The 20,777-nt window shown below is 51.1% G+C and overlaps 2 protein-coding genes and 1 long non-coding RNA gene across 8 annotated transcripts in view; 2 read left to right on the forward strand and 1 right to left on the reverse strand.

Moving 5' to 3' along the window:
• The window catches only part of ZBTB12 (zinc finger and BTB domain containing 12), a 15,697-nt gene extending 1,683 nt beyond the window's left edge, over positions 1-14,014 (forward strand). The window contains exons 1-2 of one of the 2 annotated variants that reach the window (XM_017522329.2): positions 10,057-10,463; positions 10,973-12,686. In XM_017522329.2, coding sequence (XP_017377818.1) covers positions 10,993-12,372 — 1,380 coding nt within the window. In that variant the 5' untranslated portion in view covers positions 10,057-10,463; positions 10,973-10,992 and the 3' untranslated portion in view covers positions 12,373-12,686. Of the gene's footprint in view, positions 1-10,056; positions 10,464-10,972 lie in introns of those variants that run through there. The other variant, XM_037736310.1, reaches the window with a different exon arrangement.
• Positions 9,005-14,892, reverse strand: LOC108299819. The gene is made up of 3 exons (XR_001823127.2): positions 14,724-14,892; positions 11,159-11,319; positions 9,005-9,353 (listed from the first exon to the last, which is right to left on the reverse strand). It is a non-coding gene; the product is annotated as an uncharacterized LOC108299819 (long non-coding RNA).
• A 19-nt stretch (positions 14,893-14,911) lies between these two features.
• EHMT2 (euchromatic histone lysine methyltransferase 2) overlaps positions 14,912-20,777 on the forward strand; it is an 18,000-nt gene continuing 12,134 nt past the window's right edge. For 2 of the 5 annotated variants that reach the window (XM_017522323.2, XM_017522324.2), the window contains exons 1-7: positions 14,912-15,031; positions 15,678-15,744; positions 15,840-16,058; positions 16,144-16,397; positions 20,060-20,144; positions 20,236-20,276; positions 20,408-20,563. In XM_017522323.2, coding sequence (XP_017377812.1) covers positions 14,990-15,031; positions 15,678-15,744; positions 15,840-16,058; positions 16,144-16,397; positions 20,060-20,144; positions 20,236-20,276; positions 20,408-20,563 — 864 coding nt within the window. In that variant the 5' untranslated portion in view covers positions 14,912-14,989. Of the gene's footprint in view, positions 15,032-15,397; positions 15,745-15,839; positions 16,059-16,143; positions 16,398-20,059; positions 20,145-20,235; positions 20,277-20,407; positions 20,564-20,777 lie in introns of those variants that run through there. The other 3 variants (XM_017522321.2, XM_037736309.1, XM_017522322.1) reach the window with 2 other exon arrangements.

Raw genomic sequence — 20,777 nt, forward strand, 5'->3', positions numbered from 1 at the left:
GGCCTCCAAAGTGCTTGGATTACAGGTGTGAGCCACCGTGCCCGGCCGACTTCTTTTTTTTTTTTTAATCTTTTTTTTTTTATCTTTAGCCTTTTTAAGTTTGGGCTGGATGTCTGGAGCAGACTGGGAGATAAAACGTGTGTTAAGAACTATGGTGTCTTCTTAAGGGCAAGATTAACACAGGTGTATTTTTGGAGGGCCTCTGTAAGGCACGAAAGAAACTGGGCAGGATTTTTGTCTGTCTTGTGAAATTTCTTTGAGTTTTTAAAAAATTTACAGTTTTGTTAAGGCCTGCAATAAGGCAAGTAATTATATGGTTACAAGATGCCCGGCCAGGATCTGTAGGCTAATATTCCCAGGCCAGTTCCTCTCGGGGGCAGCAGCCACCCCTACGGGTTTAGTAGGGTCCTGTCGATGAAGGGCATCAGCATGTGCCTGTACCGCAAGCCACACTCTTTCCTTCTGTCTGGGGAGGAGAGTGGAGGAGAGGATAATATAGAGATTATGCCAGGTAAGTTTATAAGACTGGGTAAGATATTTAAATTATTTGAGGTAAGTGTCTGGATTGGAGGAGGAGGATCTGAGGCGCTTTTTAATTTGGGAGAGATCGGATAGAGAGAAGGGGACATGAACGTGGACAACCATCCCCGCCACTTCACAAAGGGAGAGTAAGGGAGCTGGCTGTGGGGGTGCCGGTCTGGGGGCAGGTATGGGGTGGAGATGGAGAGGGGTCAGAGTGGGAAGTGGGGGGACTGGAGAGGGGAGGGGACAAGGGAATAGCTGGAGCTAGCTGGGGCGTAAGGCAGAGGTTCAGGGTGTCCTAGTGGAGGCTCAAGGTGTTGGAGGAGAGGAGGGAAGTCAGCCAGGTTGAAAGAGGACGAATTATCCACCAGGGCTGTGGGAGGGATTGAGTTGGGTTTTGAGCAGGTGAGGAAGATTTGGAAAGTGGAGCAGGACTCACAGAGAGTGGGGGGTTGTGGAGCATAAAAAAAGCCTGAACACAGCAAACCTTAGACCATTTACCATTGCCGTGGCAGAAATTATAAGGTCCCTCCTGGAGAATGTTGAAATTGAAAGTACCATTCTTAGTCCACTGAGAAGCATTGTCTCATTTATATTGGGGCCAGGCTGTATTGCAATAGAAAATTAGTTTTTTGGGCCTGATTTCAGACCAAAGGCCAAGGGTGTCTAGATCCCAGAGGAGACATCCTAAGGGACGTCTCAGTTGGAATGGACTGGCCGGACCCCGTGGTAAAAGGCCGGAAGAGGAGGGGGCTGCTGAGGAGAAGGAAGACAGGAGAGGGCATCCTCTGCCCTGTCTCCTTAACGTGAGACAGTGAATTCGGAACAGTGGCTGTCGAATTAGGCATCTCCAAGATGACAGAACTGAGGCCCCTGGGTACGGGTGTCCTTGGCCCAGCTCTGGGACTTTCAGACAGAAAACAGATGGTCAAGGAACCCAGACGGAGGTAAACCTCTATCTAATTTACGGGCTGGGAGGCAATGATTTGGATGGAGATAACCGCAGTTGGCAATGGAGATCTGAGGTTTCCCTCCTGGGTCTGGAAAGGGGTTCAGGGCGGCAGGGCTAGCTGGAGTTCAGGGAGAAAGGGGTTCAGGGAGCAGGGAAAGAAAGAGAGAAAGAACAGCCAACACCTACTCCCGTCCCAGGTTTTGGCACCAAAATGTTAAGGTTGACCGAAAGGATGGAAAGGCAGACCCAGGGTCAGGTTTAGCAAGTTTATTTCAACCTGCCAGGCAGCTGCCTGGCTGACAGACTATGGAGATCATATAGGCAGTTTGCAGGTAGCTGGGTGCTATTCTAAGAAAAACTGTGTCTTGGTTCTTAGGTGCTAACATTCTGCTCAATTGGGTCACCCATCCTGGGTTTGAGAGCTGGGTGCAACCACATCCTGGAACCCAGGTGCCCTGTTTGCAGGCTTGAGGCTGTTTTTGTTGTGAGCTCAGCTTAGCAGGGGAGAATGGAGGGGGGCTCTATGGGCTTGCCTTGCTGTGACCCTAACAAACATAAAATGGTGCGGCTGCTGTGGAAAACAGCTTGGGAGTTCCTCAAAAAGTATAACATATAGGCTGGGTGCAGTGGCTCATGCCTGTAATCCCAGGCTGAGAGGAATTTGGGAAGCTAAGCCTGGAGGATTGCTTGAGCTTAGGAGTTCGAGACCAGCCTGGCAAACACAGCAAGATTTCATCACTACAAAAAAAAAAAAAAGTGTGGGGACAGGTGTGGTTGCTCACACCTATAATCCCAGCACTTTGAGAGGCCAAGGCAGGCAGATCCCTTGAGCTCAGGAGTTCCAGACAAGCCTGGGCAACATGGTGTAACTCCATTTCTATAAAAATACAAAAATTAGCTGGGCATGGTAGCGCACACCTGTAGCCCTAGCTACTTGGGGAGGCTAAGGCAAGAGGATCACTTGAGCCTGGGAGGCTGCAGTTGCAGTGAGCTGAGATCGCACCACTGTACTCCAGTCTGGTCAGCAGAGACCCTGTCTAAAATAATAATAATAATAATAATAAGATTTAACATATAATTGCCATATAATCCAGCAGTTCCACTTTGGGGTGTAGGCATATACCCAAAAGAACTGAAAATAGGTACACAAACAAATTCCACTATAACCTGCAATTAAGGCAGTGAATGGGGGCTGGGCATGGTGGTTCGTGCCTGTAATCCCAGCACTTTGGGAGGCCGAGGCAAGCAGATCATGAGGTCAAGAGATGGAGACCATCCTGGCCAACATGGTGAAACCGTGTCTCTACTAAAAGTACAAAAAAATTAGCTGGGCGTGGTGGCACAAACCTGTAGTCCCAGCTATTCAGGAGGCTGAGGCAGGACAATTGCTTTAACCCAGGAGGTGGAGATTGCAGTGAGCCAAGATCTCGCCACTGCACTCCAGCCTGGCGACAGAGCAAGACTCTGTCTCAAAAAAATAAATAAATAAAGATAATGAATGAATTGCAGCTACACAAGTCAACAAAACCATAACGCTGAGTGAAAAGGGCAGCCCCAGAGCACATACGGTATGATTCATCTGTGTGATGGTCAAACACACAAAACTAAGCTGCTTGGGAACACCTATAAATGCATAGATACTGAAACTACTACAATAAGCAAATGAAGTACACACGGTCATACCTCAGAGATATTTTGGGCTTGGTTTCAGATCACCTCAATAAAGCCAGTCAGACTAACAACTTTTTGGTTTCCCAATGCACACAAAAGTTATGTTTATACCATACTGTAGTCTACTCAGTGTGCAATAGCACATGTGTAAACACAATGTATGTAACCTTAATTTTAAAATGTGTTATTGCTAAAAAATGCTAACCATCATCTAAGTCTTTAGTGAGTCTTTAATCCTGGTGAAGAATTTTATCTTGATGTTGATGGCTGCTGACAGATTAGGGTGGTGGTTGCTGAAGGTTCAGATGTCTGTGACAATTTCTTTTTTTTTTTTTTTTGAGATGAAGTCTCACTCTGTGGCCCAGGCTGGAGTGCAGTGACACAATCTTGGCTCACTACAACCTCCACCTCCCAGGCTATAATGATTCTCCTGCCTCAGCCTCCCAAGTAGCTGGGACTACAGGTGCCCGCCATCGTGCCCAGCTAATTTTTGTATTTTTAGTAGAGATAGGGTTTCACTATGTTGGCCCAAGCTGGCCTCAAACTCCTGACCTCAGGTGATCCACCCACTTGGCCTCCCAAAGTTTATAGGCATGAGCCACCATGCCCGGCCGACAATTTCTTAAAATAAGACAACAGTGAAATTTGCTGCATCCATTGACTGTAACTTTCATGAAAGATTTATCTGGGCACGGTGGCTCACACCTGTATTCTCAACACTTCGGGAGGCCAAGGCGGGACTATTGCTTGAACCCAGGAATTCGAGATCAACCTGGGCAACATGGAAAGACTCACCTTGCCACTTTTAATTAAAAAAGACAAAACAAGGCGGGGCTCGGTGACTCACGGCTGTAATCCTAGCATTATGGGAGGTAGAGGCAGGCGAATCACCTGAGGTCAGGAGTTAGAGACCAGGCTGACCAACATGGTAAAACCCCGTCTCTATTAAACATACAAAAGTTAGTCAGACATGGTGGCACATGCCTGTAGTCCCAGCTACTTAGGATGCTGAGGCAGAAAATTGCTTGAATCCAGGAGGCAGAGGCTGCAGTGTGCCGAGATCGTGCCACTGCACTCCAGCCTGGACAACAGAGCAAGATTCTGTCTCAAAAAAAAAAAGAAAGAAAGAAAGAAACACAGAATCTCAGGCTCCACCCAGACCTACTGACTCAGACTCTGAATTAAAACAAATCTCCAGATGATTCATGCGCAGGTTGATTTCGAGAAGCATTTAATTTTCAAACCCTTTTGCTCATATTAAAAGAATTTTGCAAACTATATATCCCTTGCAATGTTTTATGCTATCTAAAACTTTCCCCAAATATTTAGTTGCAAAAGATGCCATTTCCAGTGTGTCGTAAACATGGAAAAAGTGTTATTTCACTTTTTAACCACACCCTTCATGATACATTTTATTATTTATTTATTTAGAGACGGAGTCTCACTCTGTCGCCCAGGCTGGAGTGCAGTGGTGTGATCTCAGCTCACTGCCACCTCCACCTCCCAGGTTCAAGCAGTTGTACTCAGGAGGCTGAGGCAGGAGAATCGCTTGAACCCGGAAGGTGGAGGTTGCAGTGAGCAAAGATTGTGCCACTGCACTTCAGCCTGGCGAAAGACCAAGACTCTGTCTCAAAATAAAAATAAAAACAAATTAGCCTGGGGAGGTTCAGGCTGCAGTGAGCCTTGTTTGCACCACTGCACTCCATCCTAAGCAATAGAAACCACTTTTTTTTTTTTTTTGACAGGGTCTTGCTCTGTCACCCAAGCGGAAGTGCAGTATCACGGCAAGGATCACTGCAGCCGTCTCCTCCCTGGGCTCAAGCAATCCTCCCACCTCAGCCTTGCAAATAACTGGGACCATAGGCACACCTCACTACCGAAGCTTTTTTTTTTTTTTTTGGTAGAAACTGGGTTTTGCTTTGCTGCCCAGGCTGGTCTCAAAACTCCTGGGCTCAAGTGATCCTCTTGCCTTAGGTAAGTGCTTTTACAGGTGTGAGCCACCACACCCAGCCTTCACCCAGCCTTGTACACTCTTATACTCTTTGAATTTTGAACAAAACTTTACAATTTGAATTTTGAACTTTGAATTTTGAGTTTGTAAACAAAACTTTACAAACTCCAATTCTTTTTTTTTTTTTTTGAGACAGAGTTTCACTCTTGTCGCCCAGGCTGGAGTGCAATGGCACGATTTCAACTCACTGCAACCCCCAACTCCCGGGTTCAAGCGATTCTCTTGCCTCAGCCTCTTAAGTAGCTAGGATTACAGGTGCCTGCCACCACACCCAGCTAACTTTTTTTTTGTATTTTTAGTAGAGATGGAGTTTCACCATATTGGCCAGGCTAGTCTCAAACATCTGACCTCAAATGTTCTGCCTACCTCAGCCTCCCAAAATGCTGGGATTATAGCCATGAGCCACTGAGCTCAGCCCTACAAACTCTAATTCTTGACTTGACAGCTTTTTGTATTTCTACTCTCACGAAAGACTCTATGAAAAAATAAAATGAACAATTTTTTTTAAAAAGCTTGGGGTATGGATTAAGTCATTTGCAGGGACACAGGCAGGCCTGGGGAGGACAACGTGATCCAGGTATCATAGGCCCGAAAGTCAGCTGCTCAAGCAGCAAGGATGGCAGAGGGTAGCAGAGCAGACTTGGTAAGGCTCAGAGGATAGTGTGTTTGATAAGAAGTGGAAGAGTCCTGTTCTGTCTAGAATTGACAAGGTGCTGGGAGAATCTGCTTCCATTTCCCCAGATACGCCTGAGCTGGGCAGTCAGTAAGGGTGTGTAGAGGACACAATGGGTAAGGTGGTGGGCTGCAGGGAGACCTAAATTCCCTCTGAGGTAAGTGGAGGAGGGAAGGGTTTGTCTGGAGGCAGGTTGAGGCTGGGGGCTCCGAAGAGCTGGGGAGAATGAGCTCCGAGGAAGAAGGGGGAGCCAGCATTGAGGAGCGTTCAGGGGGATGGGTGGGAGTTCAGAAAAGGTGGTTTTGCAAATGGATGGGAGTGGTGCAGCCGCTTTGTTTTCACATGGCTTCTTTCCCCAAGCAGTGAGCCTCTTCCAACATTGCCAAAACTTCCTGCAGTTTTCACCAGGGTTCCTGGACTGAGAGCAGAGCTGAGTGCAGATCAAAGGAGAGAGAAGCCCGGGTTTCACCCTGTTGACCAAGCTGGTCGCAAAATCCTGACCTCGTGATTCACCCACCTCAGCCTCCCAAAGTCCTGGGATTATAGGCGTGAGCCACCTCGCCTGGCCCCTAGTTTTTGTTTCTCAAGCCCACTAAGAATACATTTTTTTTTTTTTTTTTGAGATGGAGATTCACTCTTGTTACCCAGATTGGAGTGCAATGGCACCATCTGAGCTCCCTGCAACCTCCCCCTCCTGGTTTCAAGAGATTCTTCTGCCTCAGCCTCCCGCGTAGCTGGGATTACAGGCGCCTGCCACCACACCCAGCTAATTTTTTTGTATTTTTAGTAGAGATGGGGTTTTTCCATGTTGGTCAAGCAGGTCTCAAACTACTAACCTCAGGTGATCCGCCCACCTCAGCCTCCCAAAGTGCTGGGATTACAGGCGTGAGCCACCACGCCTGGCAAATTTATTTATTTATTTTATTTTTTAGACAGGCTCTCGCTCTATTGCCCAGGGTGGAGTACGGTGACACTGTCATGGCTCACTGCAGCCTCAACTGCCCAGGCTTAAGCAATCCTCCCACCTCAGCCTCTCAAGTAGCTGGGATCACGAGCACATACATGCCATCATGCCCTGCTAATTTTCTTATTATTTGTAGAGATGGGGTCTTGCTATGTTGCCCAGACTGGTCTCAAACTCTTGGGCTCAAGGGATCCTCTTGCCTCGGCCTCCCAAAGTGCTGGGATTACAAGAATGAGCCACCAAGCCTGACCCAAGAATCCTAAATATATCTCCTAAATTTATCTGTTCTTGACACCACACCAAGGCATTTGGTACTACAAGCTAAGGACAGGATAGCTCTGGTTTTATACTGGCAGAAGTTGGGAAAGACGGGAAAAGATCTATGATTGTAAACCCCTTCCACCAGACTACATGGAAAAGATGGTGTGTGCACCTCTGCTTGTTTCTATGCAGAGCTGTAACTGGGTGGGCTAGACACTTGAAGGATTCATTGGCTCTCAACTCTGCCTGCCACCAAGGACTACCTGTCTTAAGCCATTGGCTGAGATTAGCTCTCTGTCCCATCCACATTCCCAGAAAGGAAAAGCAGCAAGAAGGAGACAGGAAACAAATCTTTACAAACTCTAATTCTTAACTTGAGAGCTTTTTGTATTTCTGCTCTCACTGGAATGTGAATTATTCGTCTGAGAAGTTTGGCAATGCGGAAAATAAGAGGTGAGGTTTAAAAAAAGAACAGAATTTTTTATTATTATTTTTAAAGACAGGGTTTCACCATGTTGGTCAGGCTGGTCTTGAACTCCTGACTTCAGGTGATCCACCCGCCTCAGCCTCCCAAAGTGCTGGGATTACAGGTGTGAACCACCACGCCCAGCCTAAAAAAACAGAATTTTTAAAAACAATTTTCTTTTAGGTCATACACAGTGGTTCACGCCTGTAACCCCAGCACTCTGGGAGGCTGAGATGGGTGGATCGCCTGAAGTCAGGAGTTCAAGACCAGCCTGGCCAACATGTTGAAATCCTGTCTCTACTAAAAATACAAAAATTAGTGGGCATGGTATCAGGCACCTGTAATCCCAGCTACTTGGGAGGCTGAGGCAGGAGAATTGCTTGAACCCGGGAGGCGGAGGTTGCAGTGAGCCGAGATTGTGCCATTGCACTCCAGCCTGGGTGACAAGAGAGAAATTCCATCTAAAATAAAGTTCTTTTGAAAATTTCATAGTCTGTCTACCAAATTATGCAAAGGGGAACAGAGCTATTATTTAGTCAGCATCTACTGCATGCCAGGCTCATTTAAACCTCATGTTAGTCCTGTGAGGAATCAAGGCCTTCAAGATAAAGAGGCTTTCAACTGAGCTAAGGATGGGCGGGGGGAGACAAAGATAAGGACGTTGTGATTCAGAGAAGTAACTTGCCCGATGGGCCTCATTTCGTACAGGAATATGGCTTTTATTTTTTAAAAACGATTCACAAATCTGGCAGCCTTCTGAGCCAGAGTAGGCTCAGAAACTCCTAGAAATATGGCTTTAAGCCTAAGTGCATCTGACATAAAGTCATGTGTCATTCCTCAAATCTACATCTAACTACAAAGAGAGCAGTTTAGAACAGACTCTTAGATTCAATAGAGGGAACTGTTTCAGACGTAAAAATCAGAGAATTTAAAAGAAAAAAGCAAAGAGTCAAGGCACCACTTAAACGCTGTCTACGCTGCCTCCACCCTCCTGCCAAACGGCATCCCTTGAGTCAAGAATTCAGTTTTAGCTCAAGAGCAAACTTTTTATGGGTGGATGTTGGCTAAACTGAAAAGGAATTACTTCAACAATCATTTACTGAATGACTTTTTTTTTTTTTTTTTTTTTTTTTTTTTTTTTTTTTTTTTTTTTTTTTTTTTTTTTTTTTGAGGCAGAATCTGGCTCTGTTGCCCAGAATGGAGTGCAGTGGCATGATCTCTGCTCACTGCAACCTCCACCTCCTGGGTTCAAGTGATTTTCCTGCCTCAGCCTCCCCAGTAGCTGGGATTACAGGCACCTGCCACCACATCTGGCTAATTTTTCTATATTTAGTAGAGATGGGATTTCACCACATTGGCCAGGCTGGTCTCCTGACCTCAGGTGATCCACCTGCCTTGGCCTCCCAGCGCTGGGATAAAGGCGTGAGCCACCACACCTGGCCTATTGCATGATTTTTATTTGCAAAACATAACCCACAACATAATTCCTGCAACCAAGAAGTTGTTTATAGTCTCATGGGGAAACCAGATATTGAACACATAAGACACTTCATCAGAATTGAAATGTAAGGAAAATTGCACTAGTCTCCTGAAGGACATATAAAAGAAATCCAGTTGGCAGGAAACAGTGGCATCTTCACACAGACTTGGATGGGTGGGGAGTGAGTGTAGGTAACAGGTTCGAGGAAGTGGAAGAGAAGGGACCAGTCTTCAAGAGACTCCTAAGTGCTGTCGCTGAAGCTGTGGAGACTGCAACTTAGTCTGAGACGGAGAAAGAGAAGGCCCAGGCGCAGTGCTGAAGGCAAGTTTTGTTTAAGGCTGGACCTTGTCAGTCTGGAGGAAAGGTAAAGAATGAGGGGGACAGTGGGGTGGAAGATTAGAGTAGAATCATACTAACATAATAAATTACATAATTAGAATTAATCCTAGGGTTAATTATATACTAAAGGTGAAATGGGCAAGGTCATCAATAGCTCAAGTGGAGGCCAACTGCCTTGGCACGAAGTTGGGATCAATTCTGAGAATGGGGAGGGGGGTGATTGATTTTAAAGAACTGACATGGAGTGGAGGAAAGTTGAGGGCACTGGATTGTCTGGCTTTGTGGAAAGTTAAATCACATTGTAGGCCTGAACGGCTGGAGTGGTTACTAGCTTTACAAGATTTGGAAAAGCCTGGAAATGTAGCTGGAGCAACGGTGAACACACTCAGCAAAGGAGGCAGGCATGGGTAACAAGCTACCAACAGCTGTTAACCACGGGGCGGTTGGGGCCCTGAGAGGTGCCACGGATACACCCAGGGCCCCGCTCGGCACAGCTGGACCGGAGAGGCACCACCCCTGCTAGCAGGTGGCAGGGACAGCAGCCGAGAACGGGTGCGCGCGCGCGCTGCGGCATGCGGCGCGGGCGGGGCGCGCGAGGGCGCGGAGATGGTAGCGCCGTGGGCAGCCGGGATTGAGGGGCGGGCCCTAGCGAGCCGTCCTCGGCGCGGCACTTGGCACGCACGCGCAGACTGGCCGCGGGGCCCGGAGGCACAGAGGAGGGGGAGCGAGAAAGAGGGGGGTGTGGAACGTATTTCCGCTCTGGCGGACAAATAATCCCGGCCAAAGGGGAGGCAAGGCCGTCCGGCCCTTTAACCGCGTGGGGGTGCTGGTGAAGAAAGGGGGGTCGGGAAGGGGGGATCCTGCTCCTTTAATTCCCTCCCCTCTTCCTCCTCCCCGAGTCCAAGCCGACGCCGCCGCCGCGCGCGCGGGGCCTGGAACACACGGCACGAGCCGCCCCCGCCCCTCCCCCCTTACGCCCACGCGGAGCCGGCCCCGCGCGCGCGCCCCGTGCACCCTCGCGCCTGCGCGCTGCCCAGGCCCTGCCCGTGTGTGGGGGGCGCTGCCGGCCCCGGGGGGGTGGGGAAAATAGGGGATAAAAAAAACAGCGCGCGGAACCGGGCCAGGTGAGAGGCGCGTGCACTCAGGGTCGTGGGGCTGGGGGGGGCGTGCCACGGAGCTTTGAGCGTGGGGGTAGGGCGTGCACGACGCGTGCAGGCGGCGGGGGGAGGACGTGAAAAGCGCGTGCAAACGTGTAAGGGGGGGCGGAGGAATGAGGCAGCCGGTAAAGGGGGCGGGGTGAGGAGAGCCTGCAACCCGGGCCACCTCGGAGTCCAGAGCCCCAGGCCTCTGGCCCCCCTTTTCTCTGTTCTTCCTCCGTGGGAGCGCGGGCTCGCCCCGTCCTAGCGGGCTGCTGGGCTGGGGGGTGTGGACGCCGCTGCCCCGCCCCCGAGAACCACGCCTCCCTCCTCTCAGAGGGACAGCGCCTCCCCAGGGTTGGGGAAATTGAGGAAGAGATCTGAAGACCGGGAGATCGGATGCTGGGGGGCCGGGCAAGAATGGGGGCGAGGGTCCTGGAGCCTTGGCTTCGGAGAGCCAGAGACCTTTGTCTCTGACCGGTTTCCTTCCCAACCAGGGTTGCCCACCCCCGCCACAATGGCCTCTGGGGTGGAAGTCCTGCGCTTCCAGCTGCCCGGCCACGAGGCCGCTACGCTACGGAACATGAACCAGCTCCGGGCAGAGGAGCGGTTCTGCGACGTGACCATTGTGGCCGACAGCCTCAAGTTTCGAGGCCACAAGGTCATCTTGGCCGCCTGCTCACCGTTCCTGCGGGATCAGTTCCTGCTGAACCCCAGCTCGGAGCTGCAGGTCTCCCTGATGCACAGTGCACGCATTGTGGCCGACCTGCTCCTCTCCTGCTACACGGGCGCCCTGGAATTCGCTGTTAGGGACATCGTCAACTACCTGACGGCAGCCTCCTACCTGCAGATGGAGCACGTGGTGGAGAAATGCCGGAATGCCCTCAGCCAGTTTATTGAGCCCAAAATAGGCCTCAAAGAGGATGGGGTCAGTGAGGCTAGCCTTGTGAGCAGCGTCAGCGCCACCAAGTCCCTCCTCCCCCCAGCCAGGACCCCAAAGCCAGCCCCGAAGCCCCCACCCCCACCTCCTCTACCCCCTCCTCTCCTGCGGCCCGTGAAGCTGGAGTTCCCACTGGATGAGGACTTGGAGCTAAAAGCCGAGGAAGAGGATGAGGATGAGGACGAGGACGTGTCTGACATCTGCATCGTCAAGGTGGAGTCGGCCCTGGAGGTGGCACACCGGCTCAAACCGCCTGGAAGCCTGGGAGGGGGTCTGGGTATTGGAGGCTCCGTGGGTGGCCACCTTGGGGAGCTGGCCCAGAGCACCGTGCCCCCCAGCACTGTAGCCCCACCGCAGGGTGTGGTGAAGGCCTGCTATAGCCTGTCAGAAGACGCGGAAGGGGAGGGTCTGCTGTTGATTCCCGGAGGCCGGGCCAGCGTGGGGGCCACCTCTGGCCTGGTGGAAGCAGCAGCGGTGGCCATGGCTGCCCGGGGGGCGGGGGGCAGCCTAGGGGCGGGGGGCAGCCGGGGACCCCTGCCTGGGGGCTTCTCAGGTGGAAACCCCTTAAAGAACATCAAATGCACCAAGTGCCCGGAAGTGTTCCAGGGCGTGGAGAAGCTGGTCTTCCACATGCGGGCGCAGCACTTCATCTTCATGTGCCCTCGCTGTGGCAAGCAGTTCAACCACAGCAGCAACCTCAACCGCCACATGAACGTGCACCGTGGTGTCAAGTCACATTCGTGCGGCATCTGCGGCAAGTGCTTCACCCAGAAGTCCACCCTGCACGACCACCTCAACCTGCACTCGGGAGCGCGGCCCTACCGCTGCTCCTACTGCGACGTGCGCTTCGCCCACAAGCCTGCCATTAGGCGGCACCTCAAGGAGCAACACGGCAAGACCACGGCCGAGAACGTGCTGGAGGCCAGCGTGGCCGAGATCAACGTCCTCATCCGCTAACCGCGCAGGCGTGGAGGCCAGGAGCCTGGGGGTCCCTGGGCTGGGTGGGAAGAGGGCTCTTTGGCCCAGGAGAATTGGGGGGTGGGGGGTCTGGGGCAGAAAGGTAGAGTGGGAGTCTGAGCACACTCACGCATCTTGAGAGAGGGAAGATGATTCCTTGGAGAGAAGACTTGCTCTGGAGAGCGCAAGAAGCTGGAGCTGGGGACAGGGTTCTTGGAGTAGGCCAGGGTAATACGGGGGTCCCAGAGAAATTTCCTTCTCTTAGAGGTGCATGTATATGTGGAGGGAGGGAAAAGGGTCCTATAGAACGAGGGAAGACAAAGACAAAAATGTTTTATTCCTGGCTAAGGCTGCCCAGGGGAAGGTTCTGACATTTCTTGAGGTAAGGGTGGGTGGGTGGGAACAGGGAGGGAATTTGGCAGGAGGACATGCTCCTGCTTAGAATAGACCTGGGGTGAGGGAGTGGTAAGGGGAAAAGATTGTTGAGTCCCAGAAAAGGAAGGGGGAGACAGTTCTTGCATGCTGGGGAAATGGGACTGTGAGTATGAGGCTTGCCGAAATTTGAGGGAGAGCAAAGTAAGACACCAGGTAAGAGAACACGGGGTGCGCATCCTGGGTAGATATTGGGAAGTGGGGGTACAATAGCAAGAACAGTGGATAGTCATGGGGGTGGGGGGTAGGGTACTTAGAAGAAAGAGCCTAAGAAGGGCTGTTGGGAGGGAGAGCAGTAGAGACTTATACAGTATTTTTTAAGAAAAAAACATATTTTTTAGGATTTTTTCTGGAGTTTGGGGTTTTAGTTTTTCTGCTTTTGTTTTCCACAAAATAAAAAACAAAAAAAAAACTTTTTCTTCTTTCTACACTCTGGCAACTGCGTGTATATGACTATCCTGCTCTAGACAGCCTCTATGATGCTGCATTCTCAATACCTACAGGTCACAACTCATGCATGTCCCTTGCCTGAAGGAGCCCAGTGTGATGGGAGAGGAGTGTGACAAGTGAGCTCCTCTGGCCAGGGACTCCCTCCAAGCCCCCCGCCCCCAGCCCTCCACCAGTTCTGCAATCTCAGCACTTCCCCAGGTACCTCACAGTACAAGTGATTGGCAGTCGTGAGGATGCACATGAACTCTATTTGAGGGGCTTAAGATCGGTGCTAGGGATGAGCTACATGTGGCCAACATGCCCACGGAAATTGTAAGCAGGAGTCTGTGTTTAATTATATTTTGTTTGGGGTAAATGGTTCGTGTCTTTAAAAAAACAAAAAAAAAGGAACGTTAGTTTGGATTAAGGTGCAGGGAAAACTACAATTCCCAGAAAGCTCTGGAATAGTTAACCAAAGAGAACTACAGTTCCCAGAAGGCCTTGAATTGGCCTCAGGTGCCCCACCTGTCTCAGTCAAATACTGCGTGTGAAATCATACAGATATTTTCCATACTCAACCAAAATGTAATACCTAAGGGGAGGATACCGTAAATACAGCTATCGAGGTTGTTATCTTGGTGTATATCATTTATACTTAAATTGTCCGCTAGGCTGTGACCCACGGAGTACCTGATTGTGCTTATGAAGTGTTCGGCAAAAAAGGTTACTTACTGCAGTGTCATCAGACAGTAAAGACCTTCGGGCCGCTGGGCTTACCTGGATCCCTAATGCGTGTGGAGGTGTAACACGCCTGATATAAACAGAAGAGACATTTAGCCACGGGTTTTCAAAAGGGCACGCTGCTCCAGGGGACGTGAAGCAGCATGCTAGAACCAGCCAAGAGTAAAGGTGTCCTTCGCGTCCCTATCGCCCCCTTCTTGCTCGTTAGAAAGGCGAGGCCAGGCCGGGCGTGGTGGCTCACGCCTGTAATCCCAACACTTTGGGAGGCCAAGGCGGGTGGATCATGAGGTCAAGAGATCGAGACCATCCTGGTCAACATGGTGAAACCCCGTCTCTACTAAAAATAGAAAAAATTAGCTGGGCATGGTGGTGCGTGCCTGTAATCCCAGCTACTCAGGAGGCTGAGGCAGGAGAATTGCCTGAGCCCAGGAGGCGGAGGTTGCGGTGAGCCGANAATCCCAGCTACTCAGGAGGCTGAGGCAGGAGAATTGCCTGAGCCCAGGAGGCGGAGGTTGCGGTGAGCCGAGATCGCACCACTGCACTCCAACCTGGGTAACAAGAGCGAAACTCTGTCACAAAAAAAAAAAAAAAAAAAGAAAGGCGAGGCCAAAACTGAGGCCGAGCCTTCTATCTGGCAACCCAGAAAATAGAAAGGCAGAAAAGCAACCAGAGGCGGGAAAAGCCCAAGCAAGCCAGAGGAAATACAGCCGCTGCCGAGAGCCGGGAGGTTCAGAAGCTCCGCTTGTTACCTAAAACCAGATGGGGACGGAGACGCCACACCTGGGGCCCAGGCGTGCCTCGCCCTGGGTCCCTGCAGAGCTGAGGCCAGGAATGACAGGAATTCTCCCTTGCAGCTCCCAGCTTAGGACATTCACAGCCATCTCCGAGGCCGCTCTCAGGGGAAAATGGCCAAAAAGCGTGTAGCGGCTCCTTTAAGGCTCCTCCTCGCCCTCCCTCCCTCGCCCACGTGACCCGGGGCGGCCGCGCGCCGGCTCGGCCCCCAGCGCAAGCGGCGATGGCGGCGGCGGCGGGAGCTGCAGCGGCGGCGGCCGCCGAGGTGCGGAAGGGGAGGGGGAGAGGCGGGTGCATGCCCGCGCGCGCGCCCGGGGGAAGCGCGCGCCCGTGCAATGCTCCGGGGGTGCAACGGGGCCGGGGGGCCCGGGCGGGACTTGCAGCAATCCGGGGGGCCAGCACCGGGGGCGGATGAGGGGACCAGGGGGTGGGAGGTGGGGGGAGTGGGCACGGAGGCGCGCGTGCAGCCGCCGGCTGCCCCTGAGTGGACGGCGGGCGCCGGGGCCCCAGGAGCACGCTCGAGGGGCACGAGGGGCCGTCCACCGGGCTGGGGGGCAGCGGGTGCTGGAGGGGTTGGTGCCCGGGGTCCCCGCGGCCTGGGGGACAAAGGGGGAGCGGCGCGTGCAGCCGGGAGGAGGGGGCGGGGCCGGGGCGCGGAGGCCCCGCCCCCTCCCCCTCCTCTTCTCTCGGCCCCAGAGATGCGGGGTTTACCGAGAGGGAGGGGGCTGATGCGGGCTCGGGGTAGGGGTCGTGCGGCCCCTCCGGGCAGCCGAGGCCGCGGAAGGGGGGGCCCCCATAGAGGAAGAGGTAGGCCCCGGAGCCTGCTCTCTCTTCCCAGGGCCCAGGCATCCTGGACCCCCCAACTCTCTACTGGGCTGACCAGCCCTCCTGTCCCTTGTCTCCCCTCCCAGGGGGAGGCCCCCGCTGAGATGGGGGCGCTGCTGCTGGAAAAGGAGACAAGAGGAGCCACTGAGAGAGGTGAGTGCTAAAACGGGCCCCAGTTGGACAGTCGCCTTCCCTAAACACAGGATCTCCTGAACCCTTAGCTCTGAACTTTTTCTCTTCCTCTACAGTTCATGGTTCTTTGGGGGACACCTCCCGTAGTGAAGAGACCCTGCCCAAGGCCACCCCCGACTCCCTGGAGCCTGCTGGCCCCTCATCTCCAGCCTCTGTCACTGTCACTGTTGGCGATGAGGGGGCTGACACCCCTGTAGGGACTACACCACTCATTGGGGATGAACCCGAGAATCTGGAGGGAGATGGGGACCTCCATGGGGGCCGGATCCTGCTGGGTGAGAGGCTGGGTAGCCTGAAGGGTGGGTGGGAAATTTCTGACTCCGAAGTCCTTATCTTGCCTTCTGTTTGCCTGTTTTCTAGGCCATGCCACAAAGTCATTCCCCTCTTCCCCCAGCAAGGGGGGTTCCTGTCCTAGCCGGGCCAAGATGTCAATGACAGGGGCAGGAAAATCACCTCCATCCGTCCAGAGTTTGGCTATGAGGCTGCTGAGTATGCCGGGAGCCCAGGGAACTGCAGCAGCAGGGCCTGAACCCCCTCCAGCCACCACCAGCCCAGAGGGGCAGCCCAAGGTCCACCGAGCCCGAAAAACCATGTCCAAACCAGGAAATGGACAGGTGAGTGGAATGGGAGAGATTGTGATAATCAACCATAAACCTTTGGTAAGCTCTTTTACAGTTTCACTAAGACTTCTACTCCATTTACACATTCACATATTTAAGTAAGGGGTTACTGTGTGTCAAATATTAGGCTGGGTTTAATCTGTGAACCAACAGACAGGTTCCTCTCTTCCCGCAGTTTGCATTCTTGGGTGGTGAGAGTTTGATGTTAAAGAGTCAATTATATAGTTAATGTCTTAATTACTCATGATAATGACAAGGTAAGGGAATTTCAAACTACTCTTCCTTTCTAACTCAAAGCAAGCCCTTGGGGAACTCAGCGGTCACTGCTCTATTTGTTAAGTTTTTCCTGGGAATCCCAGTAGGAAAGGAGATGGGGGCCACAGAAATAATAGAGGAGGGGAAGTGACAAAGGCCGCAGAGGCCCAGAAGCTTTATGACCAAGTGCTAGGACTCTTGCTCATACCTATTGTTGACCTAAAGGAAAAGACTGAGTCAAACTTAACATTAAGTAGAGTATATTTAGGCCAGTTTTGAGTATAGCCTTCAGGAGCAAAGATTCAAGTTGCCCTGAAAATGCACTCTGATTAGCAGCAGTTACAAGTGGGATTTTTTGTTTTGTTTTTGGAGACAGTCACACTATGTTGCCCAGGCTGGTCTCAAACTTCTAGGCTTCAGCAGTCTTCCTGCTTTGGCCTCCCAAAGTGCTGGGATTACAGGCGTGAGCCACCGCAACCAGCCCACAAGTAGGTTTTTAAAGCAAAATAAGATTGGATGACATGAAGATATTGGTGGAAAAAAATAAAGGAGGCTGACTCTGGGCACACTGCCTAGGAGTTAGGTTAGCTCTGCTCTGGAAGGAGCCACAAAAAAAAAAGAACGAGAGAGAGAGAGAGAGAGAGAGAGAGATAAAAGTTTTTTAAAAGATTGAAAACATAGGCGGAGCGTGATGGCTTATTCCTGTAATCCCAGCAAGGGAGGCCGAGGTGGGTGGATCACAATGTCAGGAGTTCAAGACCATCCTAGCCAAGATGGTGAAACCCATCTCTACTAAAAATACAAAAAATTAGCCGGACATGGTGGCAGGCGCCTGTAATCCCAGCTACTTGGAAGGCTGGGGCAGAGAATTGCTTGAATCCGGAAGGCGGAGATTCCAGTGAGCTGAGATTGCGCCACTGCACTCCAGCCCGGGCAACTGAGCTCCGTCTCAAAAAAAGAAAAGAAAAAAATTGAGAAAATAAAAAAGGAAAAGAAGAGGCAGTTCCTAAATTGTTTACCAGAAGTTTACATTAGAATAACAGCTATTGATATGCTATACATAGTTCTTTGTCTCACAGATTTTAGGTACTTGAAGATAATGGGTGAAGCAGCACACTAGTCAGGTTTATACCTTTAAGCCATTGCCTCCAGGCAAGGGGCCTAGTGTTGCATACTCCTTTCTGAGCCTGCAATTTTGCCTGCCTCACATAGTACAGATTGCTGTGAGCTACTTTTCTTTTCTCACTATGATAAACTTTAATTTTTATAGTTGCAGTTCATTTTGTAAATAATAGAGAAAAAAATTTATAAATGAGGTAGAGTGAGAGATTAACAACAATAATAATAAAATAGCATAATCATGACAGTAGGGCGGGTGTGTCTTGCCTGTAATCTCAACACTTTCAGAGGCGGAAGCCAGCGATCAACTTGAGGTCTGGAGTTGATGGTCAACATGGCCAAACCCCATCTCTACTAAAAACAAAAAATAGAAAATTAGCCGGGTTTGGTGGCGTGCACCTGTAATCAATCACTTGAACCCGAGAGGCGGAGATTGCAGTGAGCCAAGATCATGCCACTCCAGTCTAGCCTGCGCAACAGAGCAAAAAAAAAAAAAAAAAAAAAAAAAAGCACAATTCTAACAATACACTACCATCACATAAAATTTGCCGTCTAAAAAACATTTTTAGCCAGGCACGATGGCTCACTCCTGCAATCCCAGCACTTTGGGAGGCTGAAGCAGGAGGATCACCTGAGGTCAGGAGCCACTGCACCTGGCAATCATACAGTATTTATCTTTTTGTGACTTGTTTATTTCACTTACCATAATGTCCTCAAGGTTTATCTATATTGTAGCATGTCAGAATTTCGTTCATTTCACCTGGACAACATAGCGAGACCCCGTCTCTAAAAGAAGTTTAAAAAAATGTTTAAGGCTGGCACAGTGGCTCACACCTGTAATCCCAGCACTTTGGGAGGCTGAGGCAGGTGAATCACGAGGTCAGGAGTTTGGGACCAGCCTGGCCAACATGGTGAAACCCTATCTCTACTAAAAATACCAAAATTATCCAGGTGCAGTGGCAGGCACCATAATCGCAGCTACGGGGGTGGGGGAGCAGTGAGGCGGGAAAATCACTTGAACCCAGGAGGTGGAGGTTTCAGTTAGCCGAGATCGCGCCACTGCACTGTAGCCTGGGCGACACAGCAAGATTCCGTCTCAAAAAAAAAAAATGGTTAAGGCCAGTCTTGGTGGCTCACTCCTAAAATCCCAGCACTTTGGGAGGCCAAGGCGGGCAGATCACAAGGTCAGGAGATCAAGACCATCCTGGCCAACATTGTGAAACCCTGTCTCTACTAAAATACAAAAAATTATGCAGGCCTAGTGGCACACGCCTGTAATCCCAACTACTCCAGAGGCTGAGGCAGGGGAATCACTTGAACCTGGGAGGTGGAGGTTGCAGTGAGCCAAGATCGCCCCATTGTACTCCCACCTGGGTGACGAGCAAAACTCTTGTCTCAAGAAAAAAAAAAATATTTAAAAGGCTAAGCCCAGTGACTGACGCCTGTAATCCTGCATTTTCTGGGGAGGATCCCTTGACACCAGGAGTTCAAGACCAGCCTGTGCAACATGGCAAGACCTCTTCTGTCTCTTAAAAAAAAGTATATCTGGCCGGGCGTGGCGGCTCACGCCTGTAATCCCAGCACTTTGGGAGGCTGAGGCGGGTGGATCACGAGGTCAAGAGATCGAGACCATCCTAGTCAACATAGTGAAACCCCGTCTCTACTAAAAATACAAAAAAAAAAAAAAATCAGCTGGGCATGGTGGCGCATGCCTGTAATCCCAGCTACTAAGGAGGCTGAGGCAGGAGAATTGCCTGAACCCAGGAGGCGGAGGTTGTGGTGAGCCAAGATCGTGCCATTGCACTCCAGCCTGGGCAACAAGAGCAAAACTCTGTCTCAAAAAAAAAAAAAAAAAAAGTATATCTTTCTTCTTTATGGCTGAATGTTATACACATATGTAATTGTATATAAATGCCACATTTAGGTTATCCTTTTATCTGTCAGTGGCATTTGCATTGCTTCTGCACTTCAGCTGTTGTGAATAGTCCTGCTGTGTACATGGCCACATATAAAAGGCCTTTAACTTTGTTGAGTTTTGTTTTCTCACCTGTAAAATGGAAAAGGGCCTGCTCTGCGTGGTTACAGAGGTAAGTGAGTGTGAGTGTGCTTGACACTCTTCCTCTGGGGAAATAGCACCTGTGGTTGCCACCTTGTGGCTACTGGAGCCTCAGATGGCATTTGGAAGTGCGGCTCACTAATCCACCCCTGCCTAGGCTCCAGGCTAACCCAGACAGAACCGTAGGTGCTCTCTGACCCTCAGTTTGGTCCCTCTTGGCCCACAGCCCCCAGTCCCTGAGAAGCGGCCCCCTGAAGTACAGCATTTCCGCATGAGCGATGACGTCCACTCACTGGGAAAGGTGACTTCAGGTCAGTCCCATCCCCCACCCCCTGTGGCTTGATGTGGCCTGTTCTGAAGGTTTCAATAATAGGCCCCACACCATTCTCTCTCCTCTTCCAGATGTGGCCAAAAGGAGGAAGCTGAACTCAGGAGGCAGCCTGGTGAGCAGCAGAGCCAGGGCCTCTCCCTTTTGGGGGCTGCTCCGAGGGAGGCTCGGGAGTAGGGCTGCATCCTGTCCTCAAGAGAAATGGGCAGGGTGTCAGTGACCTCAGTTTTTCTAATCTTTTTCTAGTCGGAGGAGTTAGGTTCTGCCCGGCGTTCAGGAGAAGTGACCCTGGCGAAAGGGGACCCCGGGTCCCTGGAGGAGTGGGAGACAGTGGTGGGTGATGACTTCAGCCTCTACTATGATTCTTACTCTGTGGATGAGCGCGTGGACTCTGACAGCAAGGTGAGGCAGAGCTGCATTTCCCTGGGGCTGGGGCTCACTAGCCAGTACTCCTTGTTTCCTGTTTTTCTCCTTTCTGTCCTTTTTATCTTCTGAACACCCACTAAGTCACTGCCCCATGCTGCCTGTAACTCATTTTCAGTGTATGCTCCGCCCATTCCATCCACAAAGGCGGCCACCCCTGCACATTGGGTTTAGTATTCTTTTTTTTTTTTTT

Source organism: Cebus imitator, unplaced genomic scaffold (genome assembly GCF_001604975.1).
Source record: "Cebus imitator isolate Cc_AM_T3 unplaced genomic scaffold, Cebus_imitator-1.0 Scaffold24, whole genome shotgun sequence".
NCBI classification, from domain to species: domain Eukaryota; kingdom Metazoa; phylum Chordata; class Mammalia; order Primates; family Cebidae; genus Cebus; species Cebus imitator.